The 22,491-nt window shown below is 41.5% G+C and overlaps 1 protein-coding gene across 1 annotated transcript in view; it reads left to right on the forward strand.

The window, feature by feature from the left end:
- The first annotated feature begins 2,259 nt into the window (after window positions 1-2,259).
- cacna1ha (calcium channel, voltage-dependent, T type, alpha 1H subunit a) overlaps window positions 2,260-22,491 on the forward strand; it is a 126,295-nt gene continuing 106,063 nt past the window's right edge. Inside the window, 2 exon segments of the mRNA XM_034143463.1 lie at window positions 2,260-2,855; window positions 3,856-4,313. Coding sequence (XP_033999354.1) covers window positions 3,880-4,313 — 434 coding nt within the window. The 5' untranslated portion in view covers window positions 2,260-2,855; window positions 3,856-3,879.

The raw sequence follows: 22,491 nt of genomic DNA on the forward strand, positions 1-22,491 counted from the left end.
TCGTCCTCCTGCCGCACAAAATATTATAGACAAACCAAGCATTGATGCTGTGAAAAATAAAGTTCATCAGGACTGGGATATTAATATTTTAGTAGTATAATGTGTCTTAATAAATAATAAAAAGTGAGATCAACTAGTAATCATTTCAAACCACGGTTATTTGCAGCTTGATGGACACTTTAATATTTATTGGACCAATAAGATACACAGTATTGTTGTATCTGCTTTTCATCAAATATTCATTAAATCGAAAATACATCACTCAAGACACTGCCAAACATCTTTTATACGAAACATGACACAAGGGCTTTTACACTATTGAATTTACTTTTTAAATTGACAAAAAGCGAATGTGACACAATACTTTTTTTTGTGTTCCTGGATGATGTGGCGATCTGGCATTCACTCTTGTTAGCACCTTGGTTGTCTTGACATCAATAAATGCAAAATTCAAAGTCTGGCAGCGTTGATTTTCAATATATTCTGAAGGTGTGGCTTTCTAACTCTCTTTTTAACGGCACATATTGCAACCAACATGCACATCAGCTGTGCTCATAGATTAGGCTATATTAAGTCGATTGTACTGGGTTTTTTGTATGATTGATTGATAACATTATAAGCCACAAGACTTGTGCTTATAAACTCAGACTGACCAGTGTTTTCATTACTTCCGTCCTAAAGACTAACTAGGCTTGCGTTTGTTCTGCGCAGTGACATCTGCTCCCTCTCCAGTGGGAACAAAAGCAGCACTGGTAGTTAAACCAAGTTTTATTGTTTTTTTCCTGAGTGCCAGAGTAAGCGATCCACCAGGAACACATGGATGACTTTTCTGACTTTGTTGCCCTGCCCAAATCTCCCAAAAATCTGTCAAATTAACTCTGAGGGATTCAATTCAAAAGTGGAGCTCTTTCATCCTCCCCATCCTAACATCTATTACTGCCCAGTTTCTGCCAGGTTCTTGTTATGGTGTTTAAGTCAGCATATGCTCCTATAGTGAGGATCCTAAATCTACAGCATTAAACTCTACCCCAGCATAAATGTCCGCTCAACACCCTGTCTTCTTCAATCTTTGATTTTCAGCCTCTCTCTGAAACACTCTTCATTAAATATAGTGTATGTACTCGTGATCAATCATTCAGGCAGCTTGGGAGTTTAAATTAATTGTAAATATCAGAACGCCTATAAAGAATTGACAGACGCAACAAAAGGTACTAAACCTTGACGTATATGCTTAACATGTTAACTGCAGAAAATATAAATTGTGTGTGCAAATACTGTGTTTTCCCAATGTTGGCATTGTGTTTTCATTCAGTTTTTCAGCATGATGAAACTGACAGAAAATGTTTAACACAGGAAGATGGCAAGTTCCAAGATGGCTGATTTACACTGCTCACCGCGCACACAAACATTTTACAAGTGTTTGTGTATTTTACAACCGATGACGTATTTGTCGTGCTAAGCAAGGTGACTTCCTGCTGACTGTTGAGTATCATGAGCTACTCTTGTCCACTAACAAGGGATATTTGGTTCAGATTTTCAAAATCAAATTACATAATTGGATATTTTTTCAAAAAAGGCTGATCTGACACCGATGTTATGGCCTAAATCAGATATCATAAAACATAAAGCAAATCTAACCAACTCGACAGTTGTCCCCAAAACAAAAATGTTGTAATGTGGCTCTTTGAGACTTTTATCGTTCTTGAATTGGTCATAAAAGAGTAATTTTGAGTGTATGAGTTATGTATTGAGTTCATTTGGCGTCATGTATCCTGCAATTACAAATATGGCCACTGCTCAATATCATCTTGCAGCCCAGTTTCTCTTTTATTGTTTTACCCACTGTTTGCAGCACCCCAAAGTGTAGTGGAAATCCCGAAATACAATCTGCTCAACCCAACAGACATGACCTCAGGGGAAATAAAGGCTAAAGGTCTATACACTTTTTTCTTTTACTGAAAAAATAGAGACACAATTGATCTCTCTTAACTCCCATTGTATACAGTAGTGTTTTCATACAGAAGCACTTAGTCACTATACAAATTCAAGAACATAATAGAATAAATAATACATAAAATAATAATAATGACGTTTCCTTGTGTTTCTGTGGCATACTCCCACAGAGGGTATGGCCTAATACATGTTTCATTCCATCTCCATTATCTTCTGCTGACTACATGGTGATGCATGAAACACAGCGGGGCGTGCGCGCCCGCCTTGGCTCTTCCTGGCTTTTTTTTTCGCGCGTGTGTGTCTCCTACTGTGCGTTACGTTCCTATAGCCGGGCCATCCACGTCACGTGTCAGGACTCCCGAGTCCTGGGCCAAGTTTCTCTGTGTCAGATCATCCACGGAGCTTCAGCACGGCTCGACCATGGCGCGCATCTCCGCTCCACGCTGCGTAAAACAACACCTCAGCGAGGATGGACGGATGGATGGTTGCATGGATGTGGATAGCAAATGAAGACCGCTTCAAGTGATTCATTCATTACTTCCAGTGATTTTTATTTTTATTTTTTACAACGTCTTTCGGATTACCTTTTTGATCTGTGAAAAGCAAAAGAAGTGAGGAGATTTGCAGAGAGGAAAGAAAGAAAGAAAGGAAAGGAAAGCTCCGGGTTGCTGGGAAAGGCTGGGTGCGCTAGAAACACGGAAAGTCACGGATCATGCTTATGGGAACTTCCGATTCCGTCTCGATAAGGTATTTTTAAATCATAAACTTTTCCTCTTTGCCTTTTAATGTTTTAATTGCCATCGAGTCCAGGATTGAGTCCACTTTTTAATGGCGAAAAAACAAAAACACAGGTGATGGGCGCTCCATTCTCTTTTCATTTCCTTTGACACCATTTGAAACGCGTAAGTACTTTTCAACAGATATCCTAATTACTGCATGTTTCACATGTTCTCTCCTTTTTGTCATACACTCCCTTTAGGAGAGCATAAAACTGCCTCAAGCGTCAGATGCGCTTCTCTCTCATAACGGCAAACAATGGGCAACAAAGCCCATTACAAAATAAATAAATAAAACCGTAAAAGATCAAAGTCTGTTAGCTGGATTATGGTGACTAATGTTTCCTGCTCGATGTTATTGTACTTATTATAATAATCAGGATTAGTGTGGCATTTATTGTGTTTTTTTTCTTTTTGCGCATTCCCTGCCCACCATTGCGTGGTGTGGGCTAAAAACCTCCAGTAGACCAGAGACAGAGCAGTCCATCTGTTCAATCACATAGCAACAGGAAGAGCGAGGGAGAGAAAAAAAAAATCCCCAGTATTCCCATCATATCACAATATAATTATGGGGCATTGACAGTTTATTACTTTATTGCTATGGATACATAAATGTGTTTCTAACTACATGTTGGCACTGAAACAGCAGATCTTTGTTGCTGAACGCTCAGTTTACTGTATTTATTAATTGTTTATAGAATCAGACAATATTTATTAGATGTTCTAACAAAGAATCCTAGTGCTGTATTTTCTATCTCAGCTATAGTTCATTTTAAGAAAAAGCCTGGAGAGATGTTTGATATGAAAGCTTCAAACGCTGCCAGGTTAGTTAACGAATATTGATAATCTGTGTCTAGATTTATTGGACACAAGTACTTTTGCCGCTGAGGGATTAAAGGAGAAATTAGAGTGTTTATTTGGCTCATTATGCGTCTCCAATTGCGCTTTGCTAAGTTGATCTCTCTCTTCCACCCTCCTTCTTTTTTCCGTCACAGTTTCTCTGCATTTCTGCAAATGTTCTTTCCTATTCTCCGTCTCTCCCTGTCTCATCACATTGTTGTCCTTCTTTCCACCCCTCCCACTGCCCACCTCTATCTAACCCCTCTCCCTCTGACCCCCTCTTCAGAGTGGCTCTGCCTGATGCTCTATCATGACTGATGGCGAGGGGAGAGTGCGCTTTCAGTTCGCAGAGAGCCCGGAGGGGCAGGTGCGGGAGGGGGTTCAGGAGGAGGTGAGGCTCGCCATACCTTTGGCCTACAGGAACGACGCCCCTGGTCATGATGCTGACCCCGGAGGAGGCCACGATGAGCAAGAGGAGGACGAGGAGGAGGTGGATACGAGGAGGAGTCGGACTGGTCGTGGCGATGGAGCGGAATGGAGTCCTGAGGTGCAGGAGGACCAGGAACCGGAGATGGAAGTTGGACCAAGATTGGGAGTTCGCATTAGGACTCCTATTCGGGATCCAGACTGTGTCTCCGAGGAGGAGGAAGTTCAGCCGTACCCCGTCCTGGCCCCCGTGGCCTTCCTCTGCCTAAAGCAAACAACAAGGCCTCGCAACTGGTGTCTTCGTGTTGTCTGTAACCCATATCCTTTCACATGCTGGAAACCTAAATCTGTCCGGCACCTGGTAAGACCAAATATGTCCTCACTCCCCAATGTGTGAGCATTGAATCCTTGACACATTTCCCTTGAATACAAGGTATGTGATTCATATGCTTTTAAGTGCAAACATGATGCTGTTGCAAGCCTTTCTATGTGTTCCCATGAGACTAAACAATCACCAGTAGCAGGCGCCACACTGGTGAAATCCATCTGCTCATTTGTCCAATCAGTATGGATGAATCTCTGCCATTGTTTGGGCCTATGAGATGAGCAATGTTGTGTGGCTCGATATAGGGATGGCTTCTCTTCTTGCAGTTGTCTTAAGCTTGTCTTCATTGGGAAAGTCAATGTTACTTTTGCAGAGTTTCTCTCCTGCGCTGGCTTGAGATTTGAATGGTTTATATTTTAGACTTGTGTACTGATAGTGCTTCTCTGTATGGCGGATAATTCCAGTGCCACATTGGTACAAAAGAAAGTGTTTCCTTTATAGAGGCCATTGACAGAACTTTGAAAGGTACAGTCACATTTAGTAACATATTTTTACTCATTATGTATATCTTTTCAGCTGTCGTACATTTTACTAAGCAATGTCTCTGGTTTTACTTTCATCCTTGTTGTTAGAGTTTACCTTGGTTTATCTTCATTGGGGATTTAAAGTGCTTGGTAGCATCACTCAAGTTGTTTTGGGATCAATTTCAAAGATGATTCAAAGTTATTAGCCCGATGTGTTTGAAATCCCACTTTATTAATCACCGTGTGCAGATTAAATAATATCTTTGAGCTGACAGTATCCCTCTCTCACATTTTCTGGCTGCCATTTGTGCCATAAATCATTAATTTTATTATAAGAATGTCGAAATATTCCAAGTTAAATCAGCTTTTAGCTGCTTATGTCTGTTTTAGTGTCTATTATTACCCCTCAGCTGCACATCCCGCCTGAATAATTTTCATCTGTGGGATGTTTTAACACACTGGAGCAAAAGAACAGAATGTGCATCCAAATCTAAGCTCTATGAAAAGAATTTGAAGATGAACCACTGCAATATTCTTTCAATCCTGATGCGGCAAAGTGGGCGGTGTAAAAAAACGAAATGAGGACCTGCGTCATATTTATTTCCTGAGTACATTCCTTTGTACCTGGAGTCAAATCTGCAGGGTGCCAAGTACAAAAAACATGAAAACCTAGTCTTCTTCCTCAGATCTTCAGGATGCTTGTAGGTTATATCTGTTGAGTGACTGCACCAGGACGGCATGATGTTTTTAGAAGTGGCAGCTGGGAGTTGGAATGGTGCATCTTTTGGAGGAGGATCTTGACAAGGTGTTTTGAGATTGAGGTAGATACTGTAGACAGGTAGACACAGCTTTAGATACACATGTGTGGATGTTTTATGAGCACATAGCTGGAAAGCTGCTCAAGGAAATGGAGTTGTGGATTCAAATTGACAGTTGGACGTGGGTCAAACTAACGTTGATCGTTCTAAATTGGTAAATGTGTGTTTTTCCAACTCTCCTTCAGGACTCTGGGAATAAGTGCTACCTGGCTTGGGTGAACTGCCGTTTATATCAGGATAGCACTATTAATATCTGCATATCCAATATGAAAATAGAATCTGAGTCATCATGTTCTGCCATGCCCCATGCAACCCCCAATGGAAATAGTAATTGATCATAGAACAATTGTGTTTTTTATTTCACCTTTCCTGTCTGTTATTACCCTTATCTTTCAATCTCCATGCCCCTTGTAAAAGGTATTTGTTCTATTATACATTTGAAGCCTGAACCTCACTAATGAGTTATCAAAGTGTTCCCTACTGAGCCCTTATACATCTGTTTTCACAGATTGAATAGAAGTCTCCTGGATGAGTAACCTGACATTTCATGTGTTGAATAGTTTTGTGTATTTAAGGTTTGATTTGTGGCATTGAGGAAAGTCCTAATAGTTATACAGACCTTCTCAAAACTGGCACACTTGGACCCACACTACCATACATCCTCTACTCCATCAGGTGTCCCTGAGCGATACAAAGCATCTACAAGGTCTCTGTTTTGCGGCTACCACAACACACTCCTAGGGAATTTCCCTTTGGGGATTAATATCAAAGTATCCGTACTGCTCACTGTAGACGCTCAAGTACCAAGTCATGGGGATGAAAGGCATGTTATTCTCTCTTGCATAACGCTGCTTGGTGTAGTTAATGGTGGATACCCCTGCAGTATGAGCAGTTTCGTCTTAAATTGGTGAGAGAAAAAAATGGAATTGGCAGACCTGCGCAGGCATTTTGGAAATCCTACAAGTGCACATCTTGTTGGCTGTTTTTTTTAATGGCTGGGATTCTGGCCAAGCCTATTTCCTCTTACACTGGTGCTTACACAAGGACTGAAGGTGTGTTTAGATATTTCAAAGCAAGGAGAATACTGTTATTGCTGTTTTTGAACAGGTTTTTCACATGTTTTATTTGAGAGTAGAGCAGAGAAAATTAAAACTAAGGTACAGGCTGTTTTGGCAGATGTTAATGTTGCATTACATTATGTCCGTTTTGTTCAAAGCTCTGTGACTGCTGAAGTACGTTCCTAACATATAGCAGATGCTCCTATGGTGAGCACACCCTGCCTGACGTATAGTCCTGATCACATTTCTTATTTACTGCTGATTGTTGTTTGGTGACAGCTAGGACTGTTTGTTCCAAGACAGCATGGCTAATAAATGACACACACACATGTTCCACATTGCATTATTTTTTAAAACTTGAACCAGGTTATGTCATAAGTCCTGATTTGACTGGACAGCTCTCGGTGTTTTTGTTCCTCCGTGCACTGCGAGTGTGTGGGTGTGTGTGCAGGACCCACTGTGTAAGCATTGCAGAGTTGGTGGTCCACAGTGGGCTATGTAAATATTATTCCCAGCGTAAATTCTCTGCCACTCATCCACACAAAAGGTATGCAGACATTGGTTGAATTGTGCGTTTGGAGAGACAAAGAGATAAAGTAGGTTTTTATTGCCATACATTATGCTAACATGATGGATATTAATTGATCAAAGAGTTAGGGTTGTTTTATGTAAAATTGAGATTCCTAGCATGACTAATCTAGATTTTTTGAACATGTGACAAAAAAACAGCTCAATAGTTGCGTACAATTACAGCGTTTATTATGTTTATTATGCTTATCATCATTGATCCACTGGCCTGTTCTCTTGTCATGTACATAAACATTTAACGAAAATGCATCTGTGTTCAAGTTGCAATTACAGCAGCGAGCTATTGATCGTTTTATTTACTGCTTTGCTTTTGACTCTGCCGCCATTCCACACAATATAAAGATGAGACTTTCATAGATTTATTTTATTGCTGCTCACTTTAAAAAAAGGCTTAAAGACAGATGACCACTTTAAAATGAAAGCCAAAATATTTCCCAACGTTTTTGAGGGTCCATGTTTGTTTAGATACCTAGATGTGTTCAAGGTCGTTCAAGCGACCCTTTTTTAGTGCTTAAGATATTTTAGTGCTCCCCTCTTACACGTTAGATTTTTTATACATCATAGTTTTTTTTTGCATTTAACTTGCAAATATTAACTAGCAAAAAAGGGTCTGGGAACAAGGTTTCAATCTTTGAAAGTGTAGGGCGGAAAAACAATGAGTTGAGTTGGTGTTTGCGGAGATGTTCTTGAAAGTAACTTTTATCAAATGAAAATGTAGTCTCAGTCCCTCTGGGTTTTGAACATTCGTTATCCAAATCTCATGAAGGATATACAAATAATTTTTGACTTGGTGGTGTGCCCTTCATTTTTGTGAAGATCTTAAAACTGAAACAATTAATTCATTTGTTCACCAAATTCGCCATACTCTTAACAAATATTGCACCAGTTGCGATTTAAAGGTCACCTATTATGCAAAATCCACGTTCTTCATGTCTTTTCTACATCAACATGTGTCCCCTCTGTGGAAAGAGACTCTGAACGTTTCAGGAAAAAAGATTCTCTCTCTTTTTGTCCTGATCCATTTATATAAAAACCTGTCTGAAAATGAGCTGATCAGACTTTGTCCACTTTATGATGTCATAACGATGTTTTGGCTTGTGTAACCATTAGCCAATCACCAACCAAGGTAACCCCCCCCCCACCTTATCACCTGAATCTCCTCCTAGAGCACCATTGTGTTCTTTTTAACCAAATATCTCTCAGAGGGGCGTGGGGAGGGGCTCCTTATTTTCATCTAAAATAACAGACAGAGAATCAGCACTTTTGAAACAGGGCTGAAACAGAGGGGATTATGGGATGCTGCAATGATCTGTTTGGTATTTGGAGCCAAACACTTCAGAGACATGTTTTGTATACATCTGAGACCTATAATATATTGATGAAAAACAGTATAATAGGGGACCTTTAAGACATTGCAGGAGGCTGTGTTGCGATTTCCAAACAATTTTGATACATTTTACAGCCCTAGGCTGCGTCTCACTTCGGTTATTTTTCATTTCCTCGCTCCTCGGTCTCGGTATCACCGGAAGTTGATTTGTCTGCGCCATCTTGAGTACCGTCCCAGTGGCCTTATTTTTGCCGGAGGATCGAGGAGCGATAACGGAGGAGCGATAATCGAGGAACTACCAGACCATCCTCCGGTGAAATCCTCAGAAACTCGCCCCGCCCCCTTACTGTGTATCGCTCACTGATTGGTTGATGCAGCGCATGCAATGATCTGTTGCTTCTTGACATGAGAGCAGTTTAACAGCAGAGTGAAGAAAACACATGAAACTCACGGGACTCACTCCTCAGTTTATACTGTGTTTTGTTTCAATTAATGTATCATTTAGTTACAAATATGTGATATATCTGAACAACAAAGTGGACAAAAATCTTTTTATTCATTTATTGGAAACATTTTCATGATCGCTTTTTTCATTTTACATTTTCATTTACTGTATTGTCATTTCCATTCAGTCAGTCATTAAGTAGTACTACTATTTAAAATGTTAATTTGCTACATATCCACACAAACAAACAAAGTGTGCAATCCAATGAATGTTAATCTAACTGGGTTTTGATAGATAACATATATATTTTTCTTCTCAATTATTTTATGTCTATTGTGCACTCTAATCAATATTAATCAAACTATTGTTCGTTTATACATTTTAAGAATGGCGTTTATCATTTTTGAGAATGAGTTCTTATTTTATTTTATTTATTTGGGTCTACAACAGATGATACAAATGTTTATGTCATATGTGTACTAACAGAGGCGGGGGTGTGTGTGAAAATAACGGGGACAGAGCTGGCTGCTGTCAGACGATCAGCTGTGCGGAGTCATCACAAACGGACGTCGCTTCACGTGGCGCTCCGGAGGAAAGGACGTCCCATTGCTCTTAAAACTCATTTCCCTGCTTCTCGTGGTTTCCTTGCGTCTCTCCATGCTTCCCTGGTGGGAGGGACTAGTCTCAGGGAAACGACGCAAGTGAGGGACGCAAGGATTCCATTTAACCGAAGTGAAATGCAGCCATAGTCCAACCTGAAACCGGCTGTGTGCGCTCCTTTAAGAGTATCCCAAGCAGGAATCTCTCCAGTAGATAATGTAGTGCAGTCAATTACACCTGAATCGACTTGTTCAGCACTAACACCGCCTGCGACACTATCACTGATTGTAAGGCGTCGCTGGTTAGATGGTAATAATTTGATACACACTGATTGGATCAGATTCTGGGGGCCAGACAAGGTTAATCCATTACAGACAAGTGGATTCATCATGCTATCGGTCTCTATTAGTCATCCTATACTCTAAACACGGTGAGAGCCACTCTTGCTTTTCGTTCCTAAATGGATACAGATGGAGCTGGGCTATGGACACATTTTTATTTTATTTATATTTACCACACATACAGAGAACAACCTTTTTGTGTTGGCTTTTTTGAAGGATTAGAGGCATTTATTAATGATATTCACCTTCAGACGAAGAGTTTTGATCAATTAATTCCCCCTAATTTAAGCAGGAAAAAATTGTGAGGGACCCCATTTAAAACAATCAAACACTTATTTGTCTATTCCAGGTAATGGCGCATTGAACCAGCTGTGTGAAATTGGAGAGAGAATAAAGCCGACTGAGAGGGGGGGGTAAACATTCAAAGTTAGAACATCCAGCATAAAGAATCTCATTAAAACATAGCCTGGATGAGTGTTTCGGATGATAAGAGGCCTGACTGTTTGCTGAGGGGGGAACAGCAGTGATAAAATGGCCCCTAATAAGCTCTGTCTGCAGGGCATAACGTTTGAATGGTCCACTTCCTCCAACTCCCACAGAGATGTCAATTCTAAGGTCTCATTCCATGTGTTTGTACTATGTGTTTGTGTGTGTGTGTGTGTTAAAAGGATTTCTTCGCAGCAGTGTGAGGGATAAAGAGATTTAGCCTTGATGACAGCAGGTTGTCCTTCTCTCGCTGCCACTCATACTGGCATTCTGTAATGTGTGTGTGTGTGTGTTTTCCAACGCACACAGACATGCTTCTTTGCATCTCTCCATCTTGATATTGAGGTGTGTGTGTGTGTGTGTGTGTGTGTGTGTGTGTGTGTGTGTGTGTGTGTGTGTGTGTGTGTGTGTGTGTGTGTGTGTGTGTGTGTGTGTGTGTGTGTGTGTGTGTGTGTGTGTGTGTGTGTGTGTGTGTGTGTGTGTGTGTGTGTGTGTGTGTGTGTGTGTGTGTGTGTGTGTGTGTGTGTGTGTGTGTGTGTGTGTGTGTGTGTGTGTGTGTGTGTGTACACAGGATTACAGCAGATTGGGGGTCATGAGGTGTGTATCACTGCACAGACAGAGGGATCCTGTCTCTCTGACGTATAATGTTTTGGCAATCCCTGCACATTCCTCACAGTGTGTGTGTTCATCTGTGTTTACAGTATATGTAAAGTGAGTCTGTGTTCTGTTATTGAAGGAGGAAACTTCCAGCAATGACATTTTATCACTCAAATGCAAGGCATCAGACATGGCAGTGATATTACAAAAATATTAAAGCAATTGTAACAACTGTAAATTATTAAAATGCAAAACTACATGCATTTGTAATTCCATGTAAAGTCACAAAAACAACAACATGGTGGAAACAGCTGAGCTTCATTTAAGACCTGCAAGTTATGCGTAGCTTTCAAAATATAATTCATCTGAAAACCCACTTTACAATGCAATTTACAACGGCCTGTTCTTTTAACCGCAGCACAGTTGAATGCCAACTGTCAATTAGTAAAGCTGGTGGTGAATGCTTGTTCAGATACATCATTTACTTATGACAGTTTTTTGTTTTGCCAATAACAGGCTTTCATGTAGGAAACATTCTCATTCAGCTGTTGGTTTTTGTTAAACGAAACAAAGGGTTTGTGGAAGACATGTTTAAGATATGATTTTGATTATGCCAAGTTATCAAAAAAAGCATTCTTTTGTTACCAAAACTCAAATTGGCACAGTCACATTTCAAAATGATTTCCAGCCCTAACTAGATCATTATTGTTTTTGTTCACAGATGACATTTCAGCGTAAGACTGTTTGCCGGCCCTCCAGGTGTTTCTCAATGTGTATGTCGGTGTGTGCGGGCAAGCTTTGTGGATATGTGCGCATGATATAAGGTGTGTGTGTGTTGTTGGATTACTTCCAGTACAGTAGGATCTTTGTTTATCCTCAGGCTCATTGTTTACAGACTCTCAAAAATGATCTGGAACTAATAGCACTGACTTTCATGTGCGCAAACGCAGGGTGTACAGTGTGTATGTGTGTACTCGACAGATGCATGTGTGTGTGCATTCACACACTGAGCATGTGTTTATGCAGTGACCCTCTCCTGCCTCAGGCTCTGAGTGGATGACTCTACAAAGCACTCCAGAGTGTGTGTGTGTGTCTCCAACTTGGTGTGTGAGTGCCGAAAGCTGGTGGCTGTTAAATTAAGATCGACATTTGAAAATGTGCTGTTTGGCTTTCTTGCTGAGAGTTAGACAAGAAGATTGATACCCCTCTCTGAAAGCTGCTGCTAGTAGCTAGTTAGCTTAGCACAAAGGCCTGAAAGAAACACCTAGCTTAGTTAGCTGTTATAATAAATATTTTTGTTTTTAAATTATTGCACATTTTTACTTTCAAATACATATTTTATTCTAAATTAAGTTCTGGTTCTGATTAAAGGAAAACATTGTGGCCATACAGTAACTACAGTGGGATGCGTAGGAAGACATTACCTCATCATCAGCGTGCTTCATAAAGCTTCCTGCCAGCCAAAGGTTGTGGTTCATCAGAACATACTGATGAATCTGATTGGTCAAAGGTTAAAGGTCAATCTGAGTGAAGCTGGTGGCTGCTGGTGTGGTCAGAGGGTTAATCTGTTAAGGGTTAGTCAATCGAGTTCTTGAACATCCCCCTGCTGTTTCAAAACAGTAAAACAGGTCACTTCTGCCCTTGAGTTGTATTGGTGTTTAACTATGCCTACTAAATACAGACATCTATTTATCCAACCTATTCTATCAGTTCTGTTTTTTGGCTATCATTCTTTTGTATTATTTCATCGCTTCTTTGTATGGAACATTTGAGTGTCATATTAGTGTCATTATTTCAGTTAAAGGTGGGGTAGGTCATTTTGGAGAAACCAGCTCGAGTGCGCAAGAATTTGAAAATACACACACGAACGCGCACATGACCAATGAGGGCACAAGATAAGTTTGTGCACAGATGGAAGGCTGACAGGCAGGTAGGCCATCCAGTTATTGTAGCCGGGCCGGCTAAAATGATTGGTCGTGCTTTTTACAGTACTACGGCTTCCACAGATGAAATTCTTTTATGTATTTATTGTCAAAGCATTTAAGATATTCATTGCTATCGGGATGTTAAGAGCATTCCATGGAATATAACAAAAAGTGTTTCTGAAATAAATGACATGCCCCACCTTTAAGTTAGGTAGTTGTCCATGCTTTTGTTTTGAAGGCAGCTTCAGGCACTTGGGGATTTGGCTATTTATTAGAGACAGTTGGAGTGATTGGTCCCAGGAGAGGCATATCTTTTTTTACAAGATCAAGAGAGGATGTTAAAGCTGTGTTTCTTTGTACTGTTTGATTGTTAAAGGGAGAGAACAAATTAAACTGTGAAAATTAAATTCTTGCAAGGACAATGGAGCTACCTGGTGCCTCGGCAGCAGTTTGAGTTTGTTTTTTGGTTTTGTTTGCTTTTGCCGCTAGAGTTCTGAATGTCTAATTCCCTACACACTGCGTGTCTCTACACTGTCGGAGAGCTGCAGACAGACGAGTGCTACCTCTGTGACACACGCTGCCGCCACACGTTTCTTTTCACCTGCCAGTACCCTGATACTATCAGACAATCCATTAATAGCTTCTCCGCCTTTTCACTGTACGTCTCCGCTCTTGTCCAACATTTGATTCCGATGTGTGATATCAGATACTATTGATTTATAGTATAGAGAAGAAGGATACACACAGCAGACTGTCTGCCCAGTCTGTGTCCCTCTGTCAGAGAGCTGTCAGTCACGTGGCAATGCCTAGCTGATTGGCACTCCTTTACTGTGGGAGGGCTTTTTGGCAGTTGTTGCCATGGCTACGCATCATGTTGATGATGGTGTAGAAGTGTATGCTGTGTTTTCACCATCCAAAACCTGCCCTGTCTCTCATTATGGAAAATCCATACTAGAAAAATGTCAGTTTCTTACACATGAGACTCAGATAAATGACAGGATACAAGTGTTTGTGAGTGAGGGTAGCAGGTGGTGGGAAATCAGACACAGGGCACACATTTTGGAGAGGAGACGGAGAGACAAAGATGGATGGATGACACTGAAGAAATGGTGGAAAACAAATGAAGTTGTGGATAGAAAACAGACAGGTGAGGTTTAAGAGAGAGGAAAGGGAGAACAATAGCAGGATGTTAGAAAAATGGGAGCTTAAAGTCGAGACAAGAGAAAAGGGGAAAAAAATGTAAAGATGAAAGAGATACATATGAGAACCGGGACCGAGAGAGGAGATGATGAAAGAGCAGAGCAGCACAAGATGAACAAGAACAAGGCGAGAACTGAAAGGGACAGAAATTGATAATTTGAATCCAATCTGTTCTGTGAGCCGTGTGTACTTTGTCCGACAGTTGGACAAAGTGTTCAGCCAATCACATGTGTGAGTGATGAGCATACACCTCTGTGCTTTCTCCGGCTCTTTACTGTCTTTCTAGTTGACGGTTGCTGCAGTGAAGATGCAGCGGCTTCCTCGTCCTCAAAACACAGCAACTCTCTCACCCCACCCTCCCCTTCCCGCTCTCCAAAAAAACTGCTGCTGAATAATGTGTGCTCTTTTCTTTGTTTCTCTTTCTCCTCCTTTGTCTCTTCTTGCTGCTTCAAACGTGCGCAAGTCTTGAGTGCAAATGCACCAAGGCACTTTTTTTCACTTTTACTGCAGTATGAAATATTCATTTGCAGACACTCGCACTAGACTAAAGGGGTCATTTTATTTGATAATGAGACCACTCGCGGAAATAAATTGTCGGGTGTTTTTCTTTCTCTCATCATTACTGTCAGTGTCTCAGTATTTTACATTGGCCGACTCCCAGGCTGTATTGATTTGCGAGGCACGACTGTGTGTGTGTTTGTGCGAGATGTTCTGGCGGTCAAGGGATAGATCTGAAGGGGAGTAGAGATCACTGAGCAGTGGATTTACTCGGGTGATAAATTAGGGCCGTAGAGTCGGAGATTCAGCAGGTATAGTTGAAATATGAAGTGACCACAGTGACCATACTGACGATAACACACACACTTACACCTTTTACGATCCTCGAGGCGTGACAAATATCCCAAGAAAAGGTGATAATGTATTTATTTTTATAGTGGCGGAGCTGGGAGGGTGGGGTCGAGCGGGGGTTCCCCAGGGAGCGTGCATCGGCCCGCGTCAGATTATCATCAGATCCTTGCTTCTTCCTTATGTAACATATTTACGATTGCTTAGTATTCAGTTATGTTTTTAGGTCATATTGCCCTGTTGCATTTGCTGTTTAGTATCTGCACTGCCGTAACTAATGAGCTTTTTGTTGTTGTTTGGGTGTATGTTTGTACTGCATGTGTGTCTTTGTGTTCCCGCTGTTCTCCCAGAGTCAAGCTCCACATGAATAACACAGCAGCCCTCGTCTTGCCGCTGATCACATTACTGTCTGATAGATGGTTGGAATGACAGGAAATCACACACACTAATAAAAAGAGAGAGAGAGAGAGAGAGAGAGAGAGAGAGAGCTAGACCATTTGTAATGGCCTACTTTGTATGGACAGCTTTTTATCACACACTAATGTTTCGGAGGCCCCATTCTGCATAAACACAGACGCACATTATTTCCCGCAGACAAACACTTACAGATACAGATGATGACCGAACCAGCTAGTTATTGAGGGTGTACCTACTGTATGTTAGGAAATGGTTGGGAGTGCATGCATGGATGCGCTCATGTATGAGAATGCACATCTGTGTGTGTGTGTGTGCAGTAGTATGAAAGAGTAATGCAGAGAAGGATGAATAAATAAAATATCTGGGAAACCCATCAGCATAGCACTACGTTGTCATGGCAATGCACAGTGTGAGTGAGAAAGAGAGATCGAGATCACATCACTGCAATGTTTTAGCATGTGTATGTAACTTTGTTTAGGCACATATCCCCTTTAATACTAAGCAAGAACGGCCATTCTTTTTTCTCAGTATCTCAGTCACCTGAATACGCTGCAAAGCAAAACAGGAATATCAAATAGCAGTTTTGCACTTGCAACTAAACTGATAAATACTCTACGTAGTGTGAAATGTTTACATGCTTTAATGTTCAAAAAGGTCTACGGTCTAATTCAGTTATCAAGCACTTTATAGTTATGTTATGCTTTTACTGTAATATTAAATACGAGGAGTAAACGTGTAGTTCTAAGGCTGCATCTTGTGCCAAATGTGTGTGTGTGTGTGAGAGAGAGAGATGCTTTTACAGCAGTAGAATATAATCGGAGGGATGAAACCCAACGGTCACACATGCAGAGCACACAGCACACAGTGAAATGTGTTCTCTGCTTTTAACCCATCCTAGTACCAGGAGTCTAGTACTAGGAGCAGTGGGCAGCTATTGTACAGCGCCCGGGGAGCAATGGGAGTGGGGGGGGGGGGCGGGTGTCCGGTGCCTTGATCAAGGGCACCACGGCAGGGCAGGAGGTGAACTGGGACCTCTCCAAGTAGCAGTCCACACTCCATATTTAGGTCTGGTCGGGGACTTCAACCGGCGACCCTACGGCTCACAGTCCAAGCCCCTACTGACTGAGCCACTGCCGGACAATGTATAATGTATAATGGATACAGCGTGATACTGCATCTCCGTAGAGACCTAGAAACTGCAGCCTCTCCTCTCCTTTTCTCTTCCTCTCTCCACTTTGTAGCACGTGTCTCTGCTTTGTCTACAAAATGGGTCTGTATGCACAACTGTAAGTGTGTGTGTGTGTGTGTGTCTTAAAGAGCGTGCATTAGTGTGTGGAAGTGAAGTGTGGAGAAAAGAGTTCACAGCAGCCTAGTTTTACGATGATTGAAGGTTGTCCGTGAAAATAAGTGCCGGGTAAATGTAAAGTGGATGTGCAGAGTTTGTTGGAAGCAGCCTCATACGGCACACATTTATGTTAACAATTGAGTGTGTGTGTGTGTGTGTTAGGCGAGGTAGAGGCAGAAGTCCAGGACGGTGGGATTCTCTCGTCGAAAGAGCCTCTTACTAGGAACTCTACCTGGTTACTAGGCAACAGAATGGCACCGCTGCACATTAGAGAATTGGGGAGGGGGTTGGTTTAGATGTGAGTGAGTGTCCATGTTCATGTGCTGAGTCAATAACTCTATTATTTATGAGTATTATATAGAGAGAGCATGTGTGGGTAGGGGAAATAAGGGGTAAAGTAGTGTGTATTTCAGTGTGTGTGAGATGTGCCATAGAGAGTGCACGTGCTGTCTTTAAATGTTATACACCGAAGGTAACACATAAACGGATTTAGCAGCTTTTGCAGTAGCTAAAAAGCCAATAAGATGTTTATTGCATCACAGAGCAGTGGCTTTCTAATCAGGTCGCTTTGAGAGGCTCCCTTATAAATCATCTCAGCACCCACCATAACCCCATAAAACGAAGAAAAAGAGGGAGGGCTAAGTTTATGTAGCGGCCATGCTCAATCCTGGACTGCTGCTCATATCGGATTTTTTTTTGGGTGACTTCCTATGCGTTGGAGTGTATAACCCACACCAAATTGAACTGACAGTGAACTTACAAAGAGACGGGCAGAGTCCAAGAAGACGTCACATCTGCTTGTTTAGACGCTCGATTGAATCAAAGCAAAGACATGTCAAGTTTCCAATTTCTCTTACTCTGGTCTTATAAAACACTGCAGGGACTCTCTGCTGCTTTTGAGCTGCAACGGGAACAGAGTCACACGAGGAGAGAGTTCATGAGGGTACAATATTAAAATGTAAGAAGTTATAATCCCTCTTTCAGTCGAGGCTTCAGTTAGGCCATTACAGCTGACTGGCTTCAGTGTCAAAGTTCTACACGCTGACCCGGATATGAATCAAACTGTCAGAATGGGGAATCATACTGCTAATGTAAGAGTGCAGGCCTTAACATTGTTAGATTTCAGGAGGGAACTGGTATGCATGTGGGATTGTTGGCATTTAATTAATGGGCACTACTGGTATCTTTCCATTGTTTCATTTAATTTGTGAGGGTCCTTTAATGTAGATACATTTACACAATTAGTGAACCGGAAGTGATTTCAGACACAGCCCTTGTCTCATCCTTTGTTAAATGCTCTTTAAATTCAACTCAGTGCATGGCTTTGTCAGTTTAAATGTCTACTTCCTATTAAAACAATAAAAGGATTGCATGTGAAGGAATTTAAGTACACATCTGCTGGAAGACTAATCCTTGCTATGATGCTTTGAGTGAAGCACTGACAGAAATAGCCACAGTTAATTCAAAGGAAAATGTTGAATCTGTTTTAAACCAGAAGGAAGACAGTAAGATTAAACAAAAGAAATTAACTGCTCTCCCTGTAAATGATTTATTGTTGTCTTGATTGAACTTTGCATTGTTTGTCTATCTCATAAAGGTTACGCGCACACACAGACACACATACCGGCAATGGCTCACTGCAGACGGATTCATCTTCCTCAGACAGCGCAAATGATCATTAATTATCTCTTCGAGGATGCAGCCTTATCAAAAACTGTTGTTTGCTTCTCTGTGTGTGTGTGCATTTGTGTGTGTACAACACTGCTGTTTAATGTCCATTAGTCTGTAATGAAGGAACGCTGCTCTCGCTGGTCCTCTGTCTACCTTCTAATGGACCTCTATTATCACAGTTCAAAACACAAATGGAAATGGCACCACACACACACACACACTGCATTATCCTAGACACACATACTGCCTGTGCGTGAGATATGAGGGCAACATGAAGCAGCTGACCCAGCTGAAGTGCAGGAGGTCTGCTGTGTGTTAAACAGCCTGAATTTAGCTGAAGTGGCTATATAATGGTGCAGTTATATACTTGTCTGGAGAGGAAAGAGCCATACGTCACAGAACAAAACGCTGCTTCACTGAAAATAGAGCCAACTGTCAGCAGAGCGCTCATAATGCTGCACTTATAAAAAGTGTTGAAGTTGAGGAACAAAACTGCATAACAGTTTTACGCATATCTTTTCAACAGCGGGGGAAAAAATATAGTTTGACGATGCACTGCATGTATTCAGGTTTTAGTTAACCTATGCTAAATCACTCAGTCAAACTACCCATCTACAGTTACGGCTATTATTTTGATAACTTAGAAGGGTATGAACCATACAATGGTGTGTTTCCACATGATATTTGAATCTACTTAAAGCTCTTTGATCAGGGCGAGGTTGGGTGCAGAGCATTGCGGTGAAACGGCTAGATACGTTTATTTTCCGTGGTTACGACCCCTGCTAGTTTGCGCAGCTTCATACAGCTGTCATTTGATTTCAAGCGGTGCGCTGCGCCAAGGGCTCCTTGTCTCTGGGCGATAATGATGATCTATTTACACAGTAGACTGTGTAATACCTATAATCATAATTGTCACACTTATAATTAAAGGAAACGTCTAGCTGTAGAGATATCAAAAGTAAACTTGAGAGTCGGGGAGGATTCTTGGCAAAACATCCCTCAAAGCATAATTCTGAAGTGTGCTTCGATTTATAATCTAACACTACCTGTGTGGATGAGAACTATGTACATCTTTATATGATGTTTTCCTGTAGCTGTGTCATCACTTCTGTATTCACCGCTACCTCTCTGTTCTTTGATAAATGTGCAGGTCAGAGGTCACTGACATAAGCAATAGCAGCCATAAAAACCTAACTGAAAGCCTGAGGGAAATTAAGCTGTCACACAGAGACCCTGACATGCTCTTTAATATGTTTGAGTACCTTTTTTTCCTTTGTTCACACCTAAGCCTCTCTATTGGCAGCTTGAACGTCCTAATTCTCAGCTGGGGATCAATAAAGGGGAGGTTTCTGTATCATTTTTTAACTTTAGTGAGGTTTAAAATCAATTTCATGTAAGTGGTAAATATCACAATTTCGCTGTGAACTCTTTTATGTCTGGCGCTCTCTGGTGTGAAGGAAAGAGGAGAGGAATCCCACTATGACTGCATTCAGAGCTGGAGACGTGACCACAAACCGGCTGACAAACTCAGTTTGGTGCAGTTTTAAAGCACCCCCGTGTATTCGGAGAGTGCTTCACTCAACACTGGAGCTGTGTGGGCTTGGGAAGGAACCAATATGATGTGGGTTTCTATCTCCATCCATTAGGGTGCATTCCCCAAGTAAAACCTCACGCACAGTGTGAAGCAGAATGTAGAACGACTAGACCTCAGATTGTAAGAGTCTACAGTTTGCACACAGCTAATTGGGCAACAGCATCATCGGTTTCCCATCAGCCATTTAGAGACGCGTTGGACAGAGTGAAATGCCAAATCATCTGGAAAAACATTATTCAGACGGTTTAACCTGCAATTAACCTAGCTAGGAGAACCATTTGGGGTTTCACTTTTAAAAAAAAAACAAATACATTTAGAGCGGCAGTAGCTTGCCGATGTTGTGTTCATGCATAATGCGGCAGAGGACAGTTGTCATGAGTGGAAGTTGGCATTTGTGTCCCCGTGTGTGTGTCTGTTTGCACTCTGCTAGCAGTTCCAGTTTTTGTCTGTGCCATAGCGCGCTGCAGGCATAGGAGTGCTAACATGAGTGTGTGTGACAGAACTCCCACACACTGAGCTCTGATCTGGTTTGTTCCGGTTGGCGGGCCTCGCGTCGGTATGGCGATGGACGCTGGACAGGGCCTCCTTTGGCTGGCTGAGCGGCAGAGACTTAACGAGATGCTGTGCTAACGAACAGATCAGAGTGCAGCCGTCTGTGTGTGTGTGTGTGTGAGGGTATGTGTGTGTGTGTGGGAGAGGGGGAGGATGTGTGTCGGTGCTGGTGTGTGTGTCATCTGTCAGCCCGGCTCAGGACAGCGAAACTGAAGTCCATATTGGCCTGTTATCATCCACTAAATCAGCCATTGACGCACAGACTAAAATCTTTAAAAGCCCGAACTTTAATAGAAAAGCAAACAAAACGAGACACAATGTAATTTATCATCTGTGCTGTCCTGAAAAACACACCCATCTCTGGGGACAGAAAACTAATGTCACAGCCATCAGTGATGTGAGGGGCAGTGAAATCAATTACAGAAAATCAGTGTTTGCCGTCTCGGAGACAATTAGAGAAACCCCATGTCAGAAATATGAAAAGTGAACATTTTTCACGCTGTATTGATTCCTCAAAGAGAGTTTTGTCCTTTTTGCTGTCGGCTGCAGATCAGCACTCTGATGGAGATACGCCTGTTTTCACTCTTGTGTAATTCAACTTCCTGGTAATGCTGGACATGTCCATATCAGTACAGAATATGTCTTGGTAATTCTTTGATGTGGGTCAGTGTTTTCAACAAACTCTACTGAACTGTTGAGTTTATTTCCCCATGCTGATGCATTATGAGTTGAGTTACGGCAAAATGTGTTAAATTGAGAGGTGAACATAACTCTTATCAGCCCTTTTATCTCTGCTCCCTTTTTCATTATGAAAGGGAATCCTATTATTTTCTTCCCTGATTGTTGCTTTTACTGGTTACAATGGCAAGACTGGAAGATGAGATCAAGATCTACTGTAGCTGATTAACGTTAATTCTCTAAAAGGCTGAAATCAAACTTTTGGCTGCTGTAAAAAAAATCAAACAACGTCTGTAATACTCCATGTACACAGAGTATACAGTGATTTTCAACAACAACAAGAGTGGCAACTATTCTCTAGAGGAATTATCAACCGTGTCATTTCAATTTCTGGATTCGATAAGGGATTCAAAGGGCTCACTTGGGATTTGAAACTATTTGAACTTGATAATGGTATTGAACTGTCCTTACTGAGTCTGGGCTCACACTGAACACCTGCCGTAAATACAGCAATACAATTTGAGGGAGCATCTAATGTAAATGGTGTACAAATGATTTTGCTCTTTGATCAAATATGTGTTACCATTGGAGACGCCTAGTTTTAGTAAGCTGTGTAACAATCCTATCATCAGAAATAAATGTATTAGTATTAATGTTACCCTTCCTACACTGTAGAGAGCTGCAGTCTGTTATATAAAACAAGATACATAGGCTGCACTTGACTTATAAATCAGATAGGAATCAACAGTTAACTAAATATGTCTGGTATTCTGGACGAATTCCAGTGTGTGTGTGTGTGTGTGTGTGTGTGTGTGTGTGTGTGTGTGTGTGTGTGTGTGTGTGTGTGTGTGTGTGTGTGTGTGTGTGTGTGGTGTGTGTGTGTGTGTGTGTGTGTGTGTGTGTGTGTGTGTGTGTGTGTGTGTGTGTGTGTGTGTGTGTGTGTGTGTGTGTGTGTGTGTGTGTGTGTGTGTGTGTGTGTGTGTGTGTGTGTGTGTGTGTGTGTGTGTGCAGAGCAGAACATTGTGCGACCTTGCATATTATTCCCTAATTTGGTAACTTACATGGTGAGCTATGCTGTGTGTGTCAGAGAATGTGTGTGTATATACTTACAAGCATTCAATGTTTTTCTGAATGATTACTATCAGGTGAAGTAGCTCCT

This window comes from Trematomus bernacchii, unplaced genomic scaffold (assembly GCF_902827165.1).
Source record: "Trematomus bernacchii unplaced genomic scaffold, fTreBer1.1, whole genome shotgun sequence".
Classification (NCBI taxonomy): Eukaryota; Metazoa; Chordata; class Actinopteri; order Perciformes; family Nototheniidae; genus Trematomus; species Trematomus bernacchii.